Source organism: Diorhabda carinulata, chromosome 9 (assembly GCF_026250575.1).
Source record: "Diorhabda carinulata isolate Delta chromosome 9, icDioCari1.1, whole genome shotgun sequence".
NCBI lineage: Eukaryota > Metazoa > Arthropoda > Insecta > Coleoptera > Chrysomelidae > Diorhabda > Diorhabda carinulata.
The window spans coordinates 15,005,352-15,024,254 of NC_079468.1; the positions used below are offsets into that span (position 1 = coordinate 15,005,352).

General features: G+C 33.8%; 1 protein-coding gene across 1 annotated transcript in view; it reads right to left on the reverse strand.

The window, feature by feature from the left end:
• Nucleotides 1-18,903, reverse strand: part of LOC130897795 (putative pre-mRNA-splicing factor ATP-dependent RNA helicase PRP1) — a 30,125-nt gene that overhangs the window by 2,090 nt on the left and 9,132 nt on the right. The window contains exons 7-11 of the mRNA XM_057806698.1: nucleotides 15,317-15,492; nucleotides 14,320-14,594; nucleotides 12,854-12,976; nucleotides 11,874-12,064; nucleotides 7,645-7,807 (exon numbers count right to left, since the gene is read on the reverse strand). Coding sequence (XP_057662681.1) covers nucleotides 7,645-7,807; nucleotides 11,874-12,064; nucleotides 12,854-12,976; nucleotides 14,320-14,594; nucleotides 15,317-15,492 — 928 coding nt within the window. The remainder of the gene's footprint in view (nucleotides 1-7,644; nucleotides 7,808-11,873; nucleotides 12,065-12,853; nucleotides 12,977-14,319; nucleotides 14,595-15,316; nucleotides 15,493-18,903) is intronic.

Below are 18,903 nucleotides of genomic sequence, written 5' to 3' on the forward strand. Positions count from 1 at the left end.
ATAGTAGGGACTTTATAAGGAAGTGAAGAAACCCGGCCTAAAGGAGATAATTTATATGAGATACACATCTTCATGTTACCCCGTGTTACCAATGCTTATGATATAGAAATACTGAGTTAATGGAAACTTGGCTCATATTTCCTATTTAATATTCTGAAGAAAGGTAAGTGAGAAGCCCAGAAATATGGTGCTCATATTTTACAGATATAAGAAGAAGCCGAATAAGTTAAATTCTCTCCCGTTTAATATGAATCGTCTCTTGAAATCTATTAACTACAACTTTTATAAGAAATTTTAAAATATATACAATTAACAATGTAACAAAACTAAGTCTGAAAAAAAGAGTTTCTTCAGACTAACGTTAAGACTTCTCCATACCCTGGGAAAGTTTTGTAAGGGACAAACAGAACTTCGCTTTCCTCTTCGTCTTTTATTGGTTTGTTTTTGTGTTCCTTTGTTTTGTGTTGTTCATTTTTTAGCTTATAATAGAGAAAGATTAGAAGAATTTTAACGCATATATAGATGGGGGTATTCAATAATTATTGAGCGTGATTCCATTTTTCGGCCTCTATTGGTTCCTTTTATTTTGCTTCTTCAACGGGTCTGTGGAGGTCCATTAGAATCACTCTATCTATATTCAATGATTTGAATTTTATTGGTTTTTTTCCGTTGTTTGTATAGCCGTGATGTAGATTCCGTTAACGCTTGGTTTCGATTGTATAGTTTTGATTTCCAATATTCTAGATTGTAGTTGAAAATAACGGTTGGAGTCTTGAGTGTCAGAACGTATCTTTGCTTATCCCCACTTCTGAATTAATATTTCTTTCGTGTATACGTTTTATGTTTTTCCTATATACAGTGCCTGCCGTAGTGTCTTTATATATAATGGCCTTTTTGCTTTTGGAATAATGCTCGTTAATCTTTATAGGTACATTTCTTACGAATGTAATCGTTCAATAAGGTCCTTTTTATATTTATGTCGAGAGGATTTCTTTCAATCAGATATTCGTTTGATACTTCAATGGGTTTTTGTTTAGGTGAGGAGTAGATGGAGTTGTTGTAGCCTAATAACGCATAGGGCATTTGTTCATTATGTAGGTCTTGTGCTTCGGAGTATGGAGTTCAGAGTTAAGTGGTAGTCCATGGTAACTTACAAATGTAAGGAAAGCGTTGATTGTGTTTATTACATTTCCTCCTTCTAAGGGGCGAGCTTGACCGTATTTGGAAAAGCATCTATTACTTTTAGGAACTTATGTCCATTAGCTTGAAATAGATCAATTCGAACGACTTTCAAGGGTTTGCTAGGTCCCGCAGATTCCGCGAAAATAACGTCGTCTTATTTGAAGCTCCGTTTCAGCTATTCCTCTATGATTAGTTATACCCTGATAGCATCTTTTTATCAATTTTCTTCTAAATTCACATCTTTCAGTTATATATTACATTCAACTATAATATTTCCCTGATACTATTGCAAGTTCGCCTGTGAAGTTCGTCCGTTTGATATGACATACATATGTCTTCTTTTTTGATTAAAGGTAGCTTCCAAAGAAATTGATAATACGGTATTGTAGATCTTCTCTGGAAAGTACATACGTTGTTTGTTTGGAAAGATGTGTGGTATTACGGGACATCGGGGTTTGTACTTGACTATTCTAAAGATGATATGGTTGTTTAGTCGTAAGTGGTTTCTCCGATGTAGAGATTTGATTCTCGTGTGGTTTGTTTACTCTTCATCCTCATCTTTGTTATGAGGATCTACGTTCTGAGATGCTTTATATTCGACTTTTTCACTTGGTTCTTCATAGGAAAACTGCTTTGTTGTATCCAATAGAACTTCTTCAATAGAGTGGCTTTCATTTACTTGTTGCAAGTTGATCAGTAGTTATGTCGCATATACCTTGAAAGATTTTTTGCATTTTGAAGTTCTATTGTATTTATTTTGATTCTTGAGAAGGTGTCTGCGTTGGTATTTAATTTCCCTTTACAATTTTGTACTCGTATTCTTCCGGTTGTGATCGACATCTCACCAGCTTAGAGTTTGATTTTTTCAAACATACTGAAGTGGTCGATGATATGACAGAATTATAAAATTTCTTCCGAATAAATGAGGGCGGAAGTATCCAAACAATTGCTAAATTCTCTTTTTCAATTGTTGAATACTCGATTTCTGTCTCGTTCAGTGTTCTAGAGGCAATGCCCTCTGATCTTTAAGAAAGTACTATACTATAGACTAGGTACTGTAAGAGAGGTTCCTTCATCACAAGAATTTTCCAAACGTTGAAGCATTCTAGAAATTCTGGAGTATATTTGAATTTGACATTCTTCTTCCGATAAGCTGTTAGTGGCTTCGTTATTTTTGCTAAATCTTTTATAAATTTCCGATAGTTTCCTAGAAGTCCTAGGAATCCTTTGATGTTTTTAGCTATTTTTGGTATTGGATAATTGGCGATAGCATTAATTTCAATTGGGCTCTGTTTTATAACTGCTGAAGTGACCATATGTTCCAAAAACATCTTTCCTTAGGAACTCGCAATTCTCGTGTTGAATTTTTAATCTAGTACCTCGAAGATGTTTAAATGTTTTGGTAAAATTAGCCATATGCTCTTGCATAAATGTGAAAAATATATTAATGTCACCCATATACACCAAACATTTTTCGCCTTGGAGTCTTCTCAGAACGTTATCCATAACGCGGTGCATTATTCAGACCGAATGGCGTTCGTACGTACTAGTAGTGTCCGTTCTCGACGCTAAAAGCAGTTTGTCTTTGCAAATTTCTGTTTGGTGGAAACCACTTGCCAAATCTAGGGTGGTAAAGTACTGGCATCAGCCAAGTTTATCCAGTAAATTGGTCATATTAGGTATTGGATATCGATCATCGATGTTTTTTCGTTTACTTTGCGGTAATCGACAACGATGCTTCATTTTATTTTTCCTGATAAGCCAGGTTTCTTAGGGACTATCCATATAGGTGAGAAACATAGAGATTGGCTTAGTCTATTTAAAACTTTATCAAGCATACACGATGTTTGACTTCTCACCTCTTCCTTGTAGATGTATGGGTAGCAGTATGTTTTGCTATGTACCGTTATACCTTCTTTTGTTCTTATTTTTCTTATTTGGTGTTTAATTCGTTTAGCAAAACTGAGTGGTGTGTCTGGTGTCTATGATATTCAAATGTGAGGCTTGTTATGTTATATTCATTTAGATTGATTTTATGGCATTCTATTGGTTCGGTGATAGCAAATTCTATTGGCACTGGGATGAAATTTGCGATTTACGTGGTTCCTTGACTTTCATATATTGGTAACCTAATATGGTAGACGTTTTCTTTGTTTCATAATATTTTATCGAGATGGTTTAATATTTCGTGGTAAGAACTGATTTGGGGTTTAGTTCAGCTTGGAGAAGTTTTAAGATATCAAGGCCGATAAGGCAAACGAAGGTTTCGTTGAATTTGAAAATGTAAAAATTCTGGAAATGAAGGGATTGTGACGCTATGTTTCTGTGAAAAATTTTGAATATTTTATGAAAGTTCGTAGAAGCTATTATATTATAGTTAAGGACTGATTTAATAGAGCCTGTATCAATTAAGAAATTCAAAGGGAGGGGTCATAAATTTCGATATATGGAAGAGTGCAACTCTATTATCTTTTTGCCTCTGTCCATGGTTCTAAGATGAAACTATTGGATGTCTTGTACATTGTCGAGTGATAAGTCATTTGAAGATTGTTCCATTTTATAGAGGCTTTCCTCGTCGTCGTTTTATTCAATGCTGAACAACTCTTCGGTGATAAATTTGGGTTGGGTCTGGTATTGTAGTAGTAGAAGTTTTTGATGTTGATTGAGTGATCTGTTCCTATTTGTAGCAGATGTCGATATACTCATGGGGGTTGGTCTTTGTTATTGCGATGTCTCGGTCGGGATGACTAGAATATCGGTTGATCAGATGTATTAAATGCTTGTCTTATTTCAGATTTTAATTGGTTGAATGTGGGCATTTGGAAATTTCGCTACTGTTATCTCGGCGAAAATTGTCTGTTTAATTGTCCATGCACAGGTTATTGTTTGACCATTGTTTGTAGAAATGCCAGATCGTTGAAAATAAGCTGGTTGTTTCTGGAGCGAAAAGTTAATAGTGGATCGTTCCGGAATTTATAATTAAGGTAAATTTTTGTAAATGTCGTATTTTGATTTCTTCTTAATAATGTATAAGAATGCAGTTAGTGCCTGTTGTCTAAAGTATTCCATTTTCTTTTTCTTTGAGTATAAACTTCAATATAGTTAGTGATACAATTTATAAAGTCCGATTACTTTCTTATAAATTTACTTAGGTGATTCATGTGGCCCTCGTCGAAGGTTAACTGAACATGTATTGGGGGAAATTTCGTTTCTTTGGTCACCAAAATTCTAAATCAAGACGTCTTCTACAGCACACACACACACACACACATTTCCCTTGAGACGAGCCCGTCCCTCTAGGCATCCACCCCCGGATAAATCCACGAGTGGGTGCGAAGAAGAACATTCCAACCACCCCCTGTCAATTCCGACAGGTCCTCATCCTCTTTCACGTCGCAGTTTCGCGTGTAGAATCCCTCCTCTCCCCTTAGGTCTATGGGAGATTCCGGGATGTCTTATCTTTTTATTATGAGATTAGCCTGCTGGCTATACACTCTTGGCTTCTTGTTCTGGACGTCTTCGTGTGTGTGTGTGTTTCGCGGCCTCGGGTAAACCTCTTCCTACCTCCTACCGTAGAAAAAGATTTAATCCGAGTGGTCCTTCGCCTTCTCTATAGCTGTCCCCGATGTATAACTCTACATTTCCTTGTGAAATGCAGAATTACCGTGTCGGGGGGTGTCCTCTTGTGGTTTATTTTTGTTGGGCAATAAGTGTTGCTATGAGTATCTGCATATTTTGCAACATACTCAGTAGCTCTGGTGTTTTTTCTTCTGTCTTTGTTGTTTTCTTCGCAACTTGTGCGTAAGTGCGTCCTGTATTCTTGGCTTGGTTGTTTTCCGTCTTTTTCGGGTGTTTCGGGCACCCCTTGTAGTTTGCGGGGTGTTCTCCTCCGCAATTCCTGCAATTCGGTTTTTCAGTCTTGTTGAGCGTGCATTCCGCCGCTCTATGCGCTCCCGCGCAACTCACGCAGTGCACGTCCATGTTGCACGTGCTTTGTCCGTGATGGAATCCTTGACACCTGTAACATTGTACAGGTCCGTCGTGCCTTTTCTGTTCTACCACACTTATTTTTGTGTGGCAGAGGTATCTCAACTTCTTGTACGTTGGTTCTTCTGCGGGTTCGATTACTACCATGTAGATAGGTAGTAGTTTTCGTGTGTTGTCTTCCTTTCTTTGTGTACGGCTTGTCAGTTGCCATACTTTTTTGGGTCTTAGTCCGTTTTCCCTCAGTTCTTCTTGTATCTCCGACACTGGGGTGTTGACAGCCAGTCCTTTTATGACGAGCTTCCTCTCCTTTTCCTCATTGAGTAGGTAGGTATACCACTCAATCTCCTTCACCTAATCGGAGGTGGCCTTCTCTCCGGTTTTGTCTGTTTCCTTTGTTCATCTCGTTTTATCTTCTCCAATTCTTCTTGGACTTGTTTGTCCGTTGATATTTCTTCTTCTTCATCTGAGGATTGTTTATCTGCTTTCTTCCTTTTTTTTTTGTTTTTCACTTCCATGAAGTCTCCTTCCATGGGGCAGTCTTCGATTTGTGTTCCTTCTTTTATTTTTTTTTCATGAGTTTTTATCTCATCTCTCAAATCTACTATTCTATCTGCCAATGTGTTGTTATCGGCATTGAGTTTTCTAATATTGCCCTCTAAGGACTTAATTAGCTTGTCTTTAACGATTATCGTTTGTTCGTAATTTCTCATTCTTTCTTCGAGGGATTTGACTTGCTGTCCCATCTTTTCAACCATCTCTTCATAATCAGCTTTTTGCTGAATTATGATTTTGGATAACACACTTTTTTCTTCGTCATGTTTCTTTGTCGACGATCCTCTGCTATGGGGTTTTTCCCTATTTTTGGAGTTTTCAGGCTCCATGCCTGTTTCTCTCTGTCCCTTTCCTATTTTGATTCGGTATCTAGAAGTTGCCTAAAAGAATAGTTTAAGCCGTACTGATAAGTACGGCTGTTTCGAAACGGATAAACTCCGCACAATCGAATTTGTGTTGATAAACACAATTCTTTCATGCAGAAGTATTTCAATTCATTATAAATAAGGCTGTGTCAAAGCACAGCTACCTGCTGAAAAAGAAAAGAAAAAGGAAAGTTTAATCAGGGTCTCACCTGACTACCTGAGTCCGCTTTCACTTCACTTCACTGTCACACTTGTTCACTCGTCGAAGTCTCGGAGTCAACTATGTCTTCTACAGCTTCACATCTCTTGCATTCATATATAGAAATTATTTTTTTAGCCTTACCAATTTACTCATAATACCATGAAAAAGGATTTTGGTCCGTGTATCCGCTAAATTATTTTGGTTATATTGATAGTTCAATAGTAAAATCGAAATCTTGATGAATTTAAATAGTTCAATTGTTCCATCAAAGCTAGGGATGATGCATAAATTATTTACGTCAAATAGAGCCATTGTAGTGTTATCTCTGGTTTCTGTCGTGTTATCACGGTCCAAGTCGTTTATACTTAACTTGCTTAGATAATTCGGTAATTCTAAATCTTATCTACCTTTGTTGAACTTTATTGTGCTTGGTAGCGTGTCAATAATACTAAGTTTTGAGTCAAATGATTTTGAGGCAGAGGAGTATGATATAAATAAAATGACTTGCAACAAACAGATAACGCTAAGGTGCATTCCTGAATCTTCTTTATATGTTAGGATAAACTATCTTGATGGTTATCCCTGCAGCTGGTTTTTACGGTGACAATAGATAAACCCTTAAAAGAGGATCTGAGAGGACTCCTCCACTATCCTACTGACTGCGCCAAATATGAATCATCGTCTCTAGAGAACACAGTTTTTTATACTTTATTAACAACTTTTGAAAGAAATTCAAAAGTACACACAATTAACAATATAACAAAACTAAGATTAGACTGCGTTATAAAATTTGAGTTTGCTTAATTTATATAGAAAATATTGATAACTTGACATCGAATGTTCCATTGAATGTTTTGTCTATAGCTCTTCCACTTTACTGAATTATCAAATACAGCATTTGATATAATTTGTTTAGTCTTTCCAATATCTTTATGTGGCCATTATTCTGTTGTCTGAAAAGATATCAATCTAACAAAGAAAAAAAGACATTCTTGTTTTTCAACGTAGTATCTTTTCATATACTTATTTCAGCGACGCTCTAGCCTTTTGAGTTATTATGGGACAGCGAGCTACAGTCCCAAAATTGGAAAAGAGTTTCTTAGGATTAGGTTTTTGGGAGGCAAAAGGAAATTTGGTTATGGATGAACTTCACACTGGTACCTGGTTCACATAAGAAGTATAGTTTTACATCGCGCTCATATACCCCTCAAAAAACCATCAATCAAATAAGTGAATTGAAGTAGCAACTATAATTTATGAATGTTTTCATAGTTTCACTGGAGCAAGGGCATTGAAGTTGAGGTAGCGTATATTATAATCATAAAATCTGTGTCTAGCTACGAATTCTCCACTTACGTTCTATGGAAGTCACAGTCCGAATATATTTTTTTTTAGTCAAAACAAACTCATTGAAAATAACCCATTCTGGATTGGGATCCAGAGATGTAGATGGATGCAATAGTGCTATTTGGTTATCTTGAATCATCATATAAAGTCTCTTCTTCTGCAAATACGCCACCTATACGAAGAAAATGTATGATAAATAATTTGAAATACAAATTTACTGAGTGAATTGAATTTTACCGGTTGATTTTTTCCATCGAGTTCAAAATAAAATTATTAGTTTCCATTTTCCAATACGCTGATTCATTGATGTTTCACTTAATAAAAAGATACAATAGGAAAAGCAATTATACTGAAGATATATGTGTTCATCGGTTGTGATGGAAAGAATAGTTGTTTATGAATCGTGAAATTTCTTTATGCGACTAAGATTTTTATGAAAAATATTAGAAATTTTATCTTGTACGTTTCAGTTCTTATACAAAACCTTTTCAACACAATATAATAATAGTGATTTTAAAAAAAGTGGTATTTACGAAACTAGCTGTCATAGTTGTGATAGGAAGTATGTTGGGCAAACTAAAGTATTGATTGCCTGTTTGAGGAACACCTAGCGAATTATCCAGTGCGCTGTCAATATAAATTGATATTTATATTATAGAATCAAGGGTGATTTAGAGCAAGATCCGCCGCGTGTTAGGATGTTCCAGAACATCATGGAACATTCTGCAATGTTCGTATGTATGAGTGTATCTATTGGCAGGATTAAACTGAGATGCGAGGGCTTTGTTGATGCACTGAAGGATCTATTATGTCTTCCTTTGCTAGAGCTGGGTTTGAGAATATGCTGCAGCTCTTGGTACACTCTGAGAGCATTGAAGAATACTATGATTTCAGTATACTTTCAATTTAGATCAAATCGATGGATGTTTGATATCTCGGTGCATGCAGAAATGATATGCTCCGGTGTTTTACACTTTTTACAAAAAAAAAAAACCTGTAGCTGCATGTTTCGATAAATAATCTCCAAGACTGAATATACACTCCCATTGAGTGTCGGCTGCGGTTACCTAGATAATCCGAATGGCCATCCTTTTCTTTCCAAAATTGAAGGATATCTTTATATTTCTGTCTATTTTAATACTTTCACACCAACTTCTGAATCTCCCCAAAAGTAAGAAGACCTTTACCATTATGGCCGTTGCAATGAGTTTTTCGTAATTAATAAAATATTATTATTGCTTTTTAATATATCTACAGTTATTTTTATTTAATTATTTACAAATACGAGTATATACATGTAAGTATGAAAAATAAAAATACAAAAAAAATTATAAACTACACATTACTATAACATATACACTATATACATACTTATATACTACACATTACTGTATTATATACAACAGTCTATAAATATTTCCTGTAACATATTTAAAGTATGCACATCTTTGCAATATATGTATTTTATTCCGAAGAACTAGTGGATGAATTGTTTAAATTAATCATGTGAGGTTCTACAGTTTGATCAATAATGTTGTATAATTCCCATATTTTTTCTTCCTCTTTGATAACATGCTGAATGCATTTTTGCTAGTTTTCAGCAGTAACGTTTTTCAAAGCTTCGTTTAGTGATATTCTAAAGTCCTTTAATTTAAATGTTGTGTTTTTCCGAGCTACTTCGCCCATATCAATGATGTCTTGCCACTTCATCAATGTTATATTTCTTGTGGGGATTTTTATTTATTTTGTCAATTGAAAAAAGTTTGTTTTTCACCAAGTCATTGTTGAATGTAATATTTTTTGTATTAACTAGTTAATAATGTCTTGTTTTCTCCATGAAGTCGTAGATAGACTTTCAACTTGTTCGAGTGGTAACTGGCGTTGTCAAGAACAATTACAGATCCGGCTGGAATAAGATCTAGCATTTGTATAAAGTATTCCTCGAGCACATCTGCATTCATATCCTCGTGATAGTCACCGTTTTTTTTTATTCAAATAACAGTAGGCCACCATCAACAAAACCATTGTCACTGCCAATATGTGTTACTATTAATCGTCCGCCTTTCCCTGATGGAGCTCTCAATCCTGTTGATAGTCCCTCCAGGAAAGCTTGTCTAAAATTGTTAGCCGTCTTATCTTGCCATATTTTTCCTACCCCTCGTTAACCCAAGTCTCGTCCAAATAGGAAATAGTTTTTTCTTCCTCCTGGAGTTTCTTTATCGTCCGTAAATAAGACCTTCTCCAACACACGATTTGTTTGGAAACTTTTAAATATGAATTTTTACGTTGTTTTTCCCAACAAAAATTTTGTTCATGTAGAACCTGCCAAAGCCTATTTCTGCTGATTGGTGGCCATCCGTCTTCCAAAAAGGACGTCAAAATTTTATCAATAGTAGGAATTTTCTTTTTAAAGTAAAATGAGTGAACTTTTCTGCGGATTGCGTATTTGTAATCTTCATCGATGTAAACCTTTGGCCTTCCTGACCGAGACTTTGGACCATTTCAACATCCACCTTAAGAAGTTTGTAGACCGTTGATTTTCCCAGACCTGTCAATTTCGAACACATACTTGTTAGATCATCTACACTCACTGAAGGGTACTGATATTTTAATGCACCATATACATTTAAAGCCATGGCTTTCTCGTTAACAGAGTCTTTACTTTATGTATTGGAGTATAGTTTTCAAAGGTCGACATATTGAATATTCACTGAAGTTTTGTAAACGTTTCTGTGACAAACACTAGCGCTTGAAATGCAGTTGTGTATTGGAAATTTTCTTTTATATGACTTTTTCTTAAACTGAAACTTATCAATAACCATTTAAGTATACCTCATATTTTAATCTTTTATTATCCTGTTGCAAAATGTACCTAATTACCATTTTTCCCAGAAAACATTTTACAAATCGTTTTCAAATTAACCTGTCTAGTATACTATAAAGGGCGTGATATTTACCTGTCAACATCATTCCTTTCTCAAAATACCCCAAAGGAATTGTTTTGGCCGATAAGTGAACATGGTTGGAAATTTGAACTTAATGCAATAAATTTCTTAGAAAATAAATGTTGGATTCATTTACTAAGGTTTGATAGAATAAAATAATAAATTGTTCTTAAATGTGACTACAGTTATGGGGGATCTAGAAAGGGATCTTATTGATTAAAATGATTCGTTTCCCATTTACACCTATCCTCGTTCCTGTTGCGATTTTGGAGGCATCTATACACCATTTCATTGTAAGATTTCTATTGAGTGAATTGTGGCGTCTATCCAAAATTCTTCTCAGAATTACCTGTTCTAGAATGACTTCCTTTGCTATTGTTGGACAAGTCTTCATGGTACTTGTAATGTATATACACGCCAGTTTCTGTATATTGTTCTAGTGTTATCTAAATCATAATCGATCGTGGGTTTGAAGGTCAGATTCTTACTAATTGACTGTATGGAAAAGATAAGATCAAAGAATCGATTTTGGGTTATCAAAGTTATGAAATTATCAAATAAGAAACGAAAATGGAGCGTAAAAACTGTATTGTTTTTATATATAAGCTTATTTTTTCATACAATGGCTATTGGGAAAGACGAAATTTTGTCAGAAAAATAGTTTACCATGTAAAGATTGAAAGTGGGGCCTCCAATCCGTGGGAACGTATTAAGACCATTACTTTGAAAAAACACTGGTCTATTAATTTACAAATTGAAAAACGGCAACTAGTATCTATCATTGGTACTGACCACCGTTAACATACCGGTGACGGTAGTACTCATGCGTAACAATGATAGCAATTTATAAATTATTTTGCTGCTTGAAATATATACTATAATAATAAACTATAGTTTATTATGTTGGTATCTTGTCCTCAAATGTGTGACTTTACCTTCTCTTAAAGTTCATCAAATGTCGCCACAGATATTCGAAAGTAATTAAAAAACTGATTATATCACCAAGCAACTCTACATATATAATGAATAGAATGCGACATAAAGTTCTCTGCAAAATATGATGAATCCACATACTTCTGAAGTACATTTTCCTTCATTGGTATCGAAGTAATAAACAATGATTCAGGAATGAAATGTAAATTGTGCGCGCCAAAATAGGTTTCCTATTAGAAGTGTGAATACTTGAATATTTGAGATTAACTTTATATTAATTTTCTATTTATGTAGTAATAGTGAACAGTAACAAGTCATATTTTTATGGATTGAATCCCTAATGGAACATTAAATACATACCTGCATGAAAAATCCCTCGACAAGAGCTTTCCTAATATTTTGGTAGTATTTTTTGCTCGTAGGATCGGAGGAGATACTTTTCAAATTCAATCTGTCCATAACTTTAAATAGCTGATGCCTTATGTTGTCAGCTAATTTCAAAGATTCGTAGCTTATGAAATTTTTAACACACCATTGCGGGTCTTTCATATCTATTCAAAAGAATATGTGATTTTAATTGAAATTGAAAGAATAATTCTTGAAAATTTAACGTTGCTATGTTATTCCACGGCCAGTTAATTATCATTTTAGATATGTTTATTGGTCAAAAGAGGAAATTGCCACTTTTTTGGAAGAGAAAAACCGCTAAGGTGCTGAAAAGTTCCCAGATGCTTTAACATGTTGGGAACCAGTGATAAAGTTGATAGTTTTATAGAAAGAACAGTTTGTAAAAGTTGTTTTTGTAAGCAAAATAAATCTTTAAAAAGACTTTACTGCAAGCGGCAAAATCAAATTAACAAAAATGAGGAAAAGATTTAAACATTAAAATTGGTAGATATTTCCAACAATATTTAGTCTAGACTGAATTTCTTTAATTATTGTTGAATGATATTTATCCAAAAAATGTGTCCGCATATTGAGATTTTTGAAATAATATCACCCATTCCTTCTACTAAGTATTTCAATTTAAAAACCATCAAATAGTGCAATTCTGAAAATAAGAGTGATAACCAACATTTGTGTATGTACTATAGATCAGAAGAAAAAGAGATACCAAGAAATATACACAATGTAAAAAAAGTTCCAGTTCATATACTGTACGGATCTCATATTGAAAATATTTATATATAACTGAATCCTTTTCAAAATCAGTTTTATCTATTTTTGTTTGAACCAAAACTAAATAGGGAGTTAAAATATAGAAAAACTCGGACACTTTGTTATAAAAAAATATCAATAAATGAAATCATTATTAATACATATAGGTGTGGAAGACTTACTAGATTGGAAGGAGTTATAGACATTGAGAAGTGTTAAATGATCTCCATCTAAGTGTGTGAGACACATCTTTGCCTCGTCTGCGGCTTTTTTCTCTTGATATGGTCGTTCGAAACACTTCGGAACTAAAAAAATTGGAGCAATATATTGCATATAGTTATGTTGATGAATTATCTTGATTTTAGGTCTCTTACGATTAAAATTATGTTCGAAAATATATAATATTGACGTTTCACCTTCTTTCAGTCTTTATCAAAACTATAAAACCATAAAAAAGACATCTAAGACAGAAATTAGAGAAACATTATACATCATTGAGGTCTTTCTACATTATTTTCGCCACTTTGCTTGAATGCTGAAAACTAATGAATTTTTTGTTCCTAATATTCTGCCTTAATAAAAAAATCTCAATCTAGCCACAATAATTAATTCAAACAAGCACCATAATTTTCAAGTAAAAATGAACCTTTTACATTTTACACTTAATATATATACATTAGGGTAAATATTTTCTATGTCATGTTTATACATAGAAAGATGTTTCATTTGTCTCAAAATACGTTTCTATTATAATAATAACTAACTCCTTTGATTGATATTTCTTTCTTTCATTGGAGTAGTTTTTCAGAGCTGCAAATAATCAGTAGTCGCCGGGGACCAAATGGAGATTATGGTTGGTGCGGAAGCAATCAAAGTTCAATTCAACGAATTTGATAATCGTTTCTATCAACTTGCAATACTTTTTTCTTTGTAAGAGAGAGTCTGTAGATGAAGTTCAGGTATCATTCTTTTTCTTTCAAATAATATTATTTGTGCAACATATTGTCTAATAGTAGTAGTATATATAAGTATATATAGTATGTATATGGTTATATTTAAACCAGAATTTTTGCTTTGTGAATACCAATGTTGTGTTCACCTTTTTCGCAATAGTTTTTTAACATTCTTTCTACTTTGTGGTAAAGTTTTGTCGACATTTGAACGCTCAGACGCATCCAGGTTATTTTCGTCAACTATCTGAGAAAATGCGATGCCTCTGATTGCCTTAAAGAAGTATTTTTGAATGTTTTCAAATTCGAATGAATGGCGACGGAGATTCAATTTCTGTGGAGAAGTGTACAGAGAGCAGAATATAAGTTCTTTATCTACAACCCTCTAGCCTATATACATTTTGATCACTGCTAAGGTCTCAAGTACAGAGACTTTAAATTGGAAAGCACAACAAGTTCCTGGTTAAAATGCACGAATTATTAAGCGATAAAAACAATTTTGCATTTCTGAACTTTGATTGGTTATAACATTAACCAAGATTATAAGATCTAAAAAAACATGATCACTTGAGTTTTGTTGTAAAACATGCAAAACTGAGGATAAATAAACATTTTGATGCCCCTTAACTTAACTATGCAACCGATTCCTTGCAGTATGATTGTTTATCGGTATAGATAGAGAAGATAATTATTAATACCTGACAACATTGCTGCGATTGTCAAAATGTCATTTGTACACTTATGTTTATAGCTAACAACTAACATCTTGGCAAGTGGTGGGTCAAGTGGAAATTCTGCCATAAAAGCTCCTAAATCTGTCAAATTTCCATGAACATCGAGTGCGTTCAAGTTAATAAGTAATTCCAATGCTCGCATAATTGCTTCTGGTGGTGGAGAATCCATGAAATCGAATTTTATAATGTCATCAACTCCCAGTTTCTTCAACTGTAGTAGGACTGTTCCTAAATTTGATCTACGGCAAAGAGAATTGTCTGTCCTATCTGTACTACTATACTATCGAGCATACTGAGAGTATCGGTAAGTTTTTAAGAAACTGCTAAATTATTCTAATATATAAATCAAAAGCTAAGATGAAACACTCGACATAGTAATCAAACAGCAAAATATATAGGGCAGAATAGCTATATCTATGATGAATGGAATATTATGCGACCAAACAATGTCAAAAGCTATCAAACAACCCATATATAACACGATCTTCAAAAGTATGCACTTCTACAGAAGAACAAAACATCCGAGAGAGACAGAATAAGTGAGATAATGGGAGTCATACATACATCGATGACCTCAAAACCAAACTACAAATATTGTATGGTTATGTACAAAGAATGTCAGAGAATGGAATACCTAAACAGGACCTAAGGTAAACACCATAAGGTAAAAGCAGAAGAGGAAGAGAGATATGTAAATATAAATCCAAAGCCTAGAAAAGTTACTCAATAGTCTGGTCCGTGTCCAAAGTTACAATTATTTCATGCAATATACCTAAAATTGCTTTATGCTAATGCTAACATAACTTGATCGTTGTGTGAAATATTAACATTGGATACATTAATAAACAGTATACAGTATAACAGTATAATCGTTTACAGTGTGAGATTGAGCAATCGAGCCAAATAGGAAATTTGTTTGAATACTGGACCAACAATGAACACTAATAGCGGTTTTACGCACCTCAATATTTCCGGGCATGTACTGTCTTGCATTTGAAATTCAAAAGTTTGCTGTGTATATAATCTGAAGCATTTTCCAGGTTTTGTTCTTCCGGCTCTACCGGCTCTTTGACGGGCTGAAGCTTTACTGATAGGTTCAACTATCAACGATTCTATTCTAGTTTTGGGATTATACCTCTGAAAAATATAATTTATGACTATTAGAATATACATACATCACTATTGGAAAGAAATTATGAGATGTATTATTACTTTTGTTCATAAAAAATAATAAAAAATACGTTTTGAAGTAATTCTAAGAGGTAAAAATAGAGATCATTCATAAATTTATAATAATTATTGCGCATTTTTAAGATTAAACGCCAATATCAAACAATAATACATTATTAAATATATTCTGTCATATTATAGCAGTATTACACTCAAAAACATAATTCATTAAATGGGTTTTTGGTTGATATAATAAAACAAGTGAGTCAAAGAAAGTTACTAAACAACACGTATGAACTCAAATATAGAAATCACGTTTGGCAATTCGCAAACAGCTGAACTTCTCGAAAACTTTCAAGTAGACAAAAGATGTACTTTTTATAGTAAACACAATAATGTTAAAACATATATGCTAATGCCAGAGATAAATCCCATCACGAACTATTCGCGAGATAGTTTTCGTTTTCCTGAGAATACAAGCGAGACTTTCAAATTAACATTTGAAATATTTATATACGAAGGTCGTTTTTTCTTCAACCTCCGATCGCTCCGTGCAGATGCTATGTGGGCAGAAGAAAGCGGGCAAGCGCTTGTTTACATTCAGGGGCCAGTCGGCGTTGTGCTACTGTCATGTAAACATGTCCGTCATTATTGATGCTCCCGCCAAGTGTGAATTGCGAAGTGTGATTCGTTTAATACAGGCTGAAGGCCGTAGTGCTGCCGAAATCAATCGGATAATGAGTCGTGTGTATGAGTGATGGTGTTGTGCGTGAATGGTGTCGAAAGTTTAAAGATGGCCGTAATGATGTGCATGGTGAAGAATGATAGAATGGTTGAAGAAAGCCGCAGGTTCACCATTACTGCTTTGTCTACGGAATTTCCAGAAGTTTCAAGGTCTGTTTTGTACTCTACTTGAATTCATTTGCGGCAACCTTCCTTGAAGAGGGTTTTGGATTGTCCACAGATATGATAAATGTCTCAAACTATTCGGTGATTATGTCGAAAAGTAACCTTAAGTGTACAATTCTTTTGGTAATAAAATTATTATTTTATATGAACTTGTCTTTTATTCATAGCCTATCGTAGTTTGAAAAAAACGGCTCTCGTGTATGGAATAGAAGATTATTTTTATGTGATGATAATAACCTACACAATATTTGACAATTCGTCAAATTTCGTCAGTGACATCTTCCTAAAAATTACTTTGCTCTGTAAACAAGAGTCTCTTTGGTACAAAATTGCCTATATAAAAAATGGTTCCAATGTTTTTAATATTCCGTCGTCAAATTGCGCAAGTAGAACATTCTCTAGAAAAAATTTAACGTTTTGCTTGTGCCACCAATCCATCTGACACAGATATTTTAGCAATATGAATAAACTTTAAAAACAAAATGTTTGAATTTATATTAGGATATTGAAATTTATAATCATTTCATTATTTAATTAAGTATTATTTGTCATACATATCGAGAAGTTTATGATTTGTAAATGGTTGATAGTACACTCTTCCAGATTTATTTAATTAAATATAAAATGTACGTATCCCGTACGCTTCACTATCCTCACTTCCACCTATTTTGAAATTTATCCTTTTTTCCCCTCATTAAATTTTTAAGTTGGAACTTTGAAACACAGCTCTGGAATTTTATTGAGCAAGTAACCTATTGTGGGAGACATCTTTCTAAGCTGGGTATCATAAAAACATCTGCCTGTATCTGCAATAATAAATCTTATGCTGATCTTAATCACATTTTCTTTGGATGCTGCAATTACATAAACAAAATTCACAAAAACTTTTCAGTCACTCAGCTATTAAGCGAAGATAACTATCTTACTTTAGATCTATTGGTTCATTTGCTCCGAAAAAAGCAGCTGAGAAACCTGGAAATTTGTCTTAAAATGTTCTACTACCCTACCTAAGAATGTATTACCTTATATACAGGTAAAAATTCTTTAGCTGGAAGGTCGACAGGATCGGTAGACTTTTGTGATGAAAATACTGTACTACCCGTCTTAGCAATTTCGATCCATTTTACAGATACTTGCAAATCAAATGGCAATTTTTTTATACTCAAAATTGTCTAATTAAAAATATACTCGGAAGCCAGATTTGAGAAGATACATTTTTTTAAATAAAAAATTTGCAATGTGCTAAAAACAGTGGATATTGTTGCAGCCGCGCTAACCCTACCAGAAGTTGATTTTTTTACTTTAAATATATCAAATAACATATAGAAAAAGTTTCAACATTGTGAAAGTACCTTAGTAGATGTAGCGACTATAGATGAATTTTCGATATGACACCGATACATTACATTCAACTGTTTATGTAGGATATTTTCATGCAAATGGTGCATTAATAAAATGGCCAATATCACACAAACTTCTCATTCTGCATTGTACCAGAATGTAAAAACACTAGTATAATAAAATTTTCGTGCCTCGAGAGGAACAGCGACGAAAACAATGATTTCAAGTTATAAGAAGGGATTATGCGAGCGTCAAACCTGGCAGCCCAGTATATGTTTGTGAAGATCATTTCAATGTGAGTTTTATCTATTGGTATTCAAAAAATGTTAACTTATTGTTATTTTTTACTGTAGCTTGAAACAGATTTGGAAAATTATATGATGTGGAAACCAACACAATGCAAAAAAATTGTAAAAAAAGCTGCTTCTCCAACCAAATTTGATTGCCAGAAAGATCGGAATAGGTACTTCGTGAAACACCTCGTCTGTTGGCATTAACAAACCTTCAAGGCTATCATCTTTATGACTACATTTTAATAAGGTTCAAGCAAATAAATGTGATAATGACGTTACTATAAGAAAGTCTAATTAGTAGTACTTACGTATCTGCTTTTACTCCACGTACTTCAGCCGAAGTAAATAATTGATTATTTGCAAGGAACGTAGCAGCATGAATGTATCTACCTTAGGTAGATTGTCCGATCTTCTTTCGATAAATGCCATTTCAATTAGAATAGTCTTTGAAACTCTTACAAAAACACAAATCGCACTAAACAACCAATTACCTCCACACACAACAACAGAATGGCGTTTGAAAGGCTACGCGCCGCGGCCTCGTTACAGTATTTACTTACTTTCTACGTCACAACCGCAGTAACCAATAGAAACATGTTCTCTGACACGTGTTATATTAATTTATATTTGCGATTCACAATATTTTAAGTTATACTCGTAATATAATACAATTCAACCTAAATTCATAAATAAGAAGTGATATATTAATTTTCAAATATGACCACTGTAACGATTCTATACTGTAAATCTGTTCAGTATTCCATATAAATATACACGTGAATTATAAACATGCTGAAAATGATCAAATGATCAGTATGGGAATTAAAAATAAAAA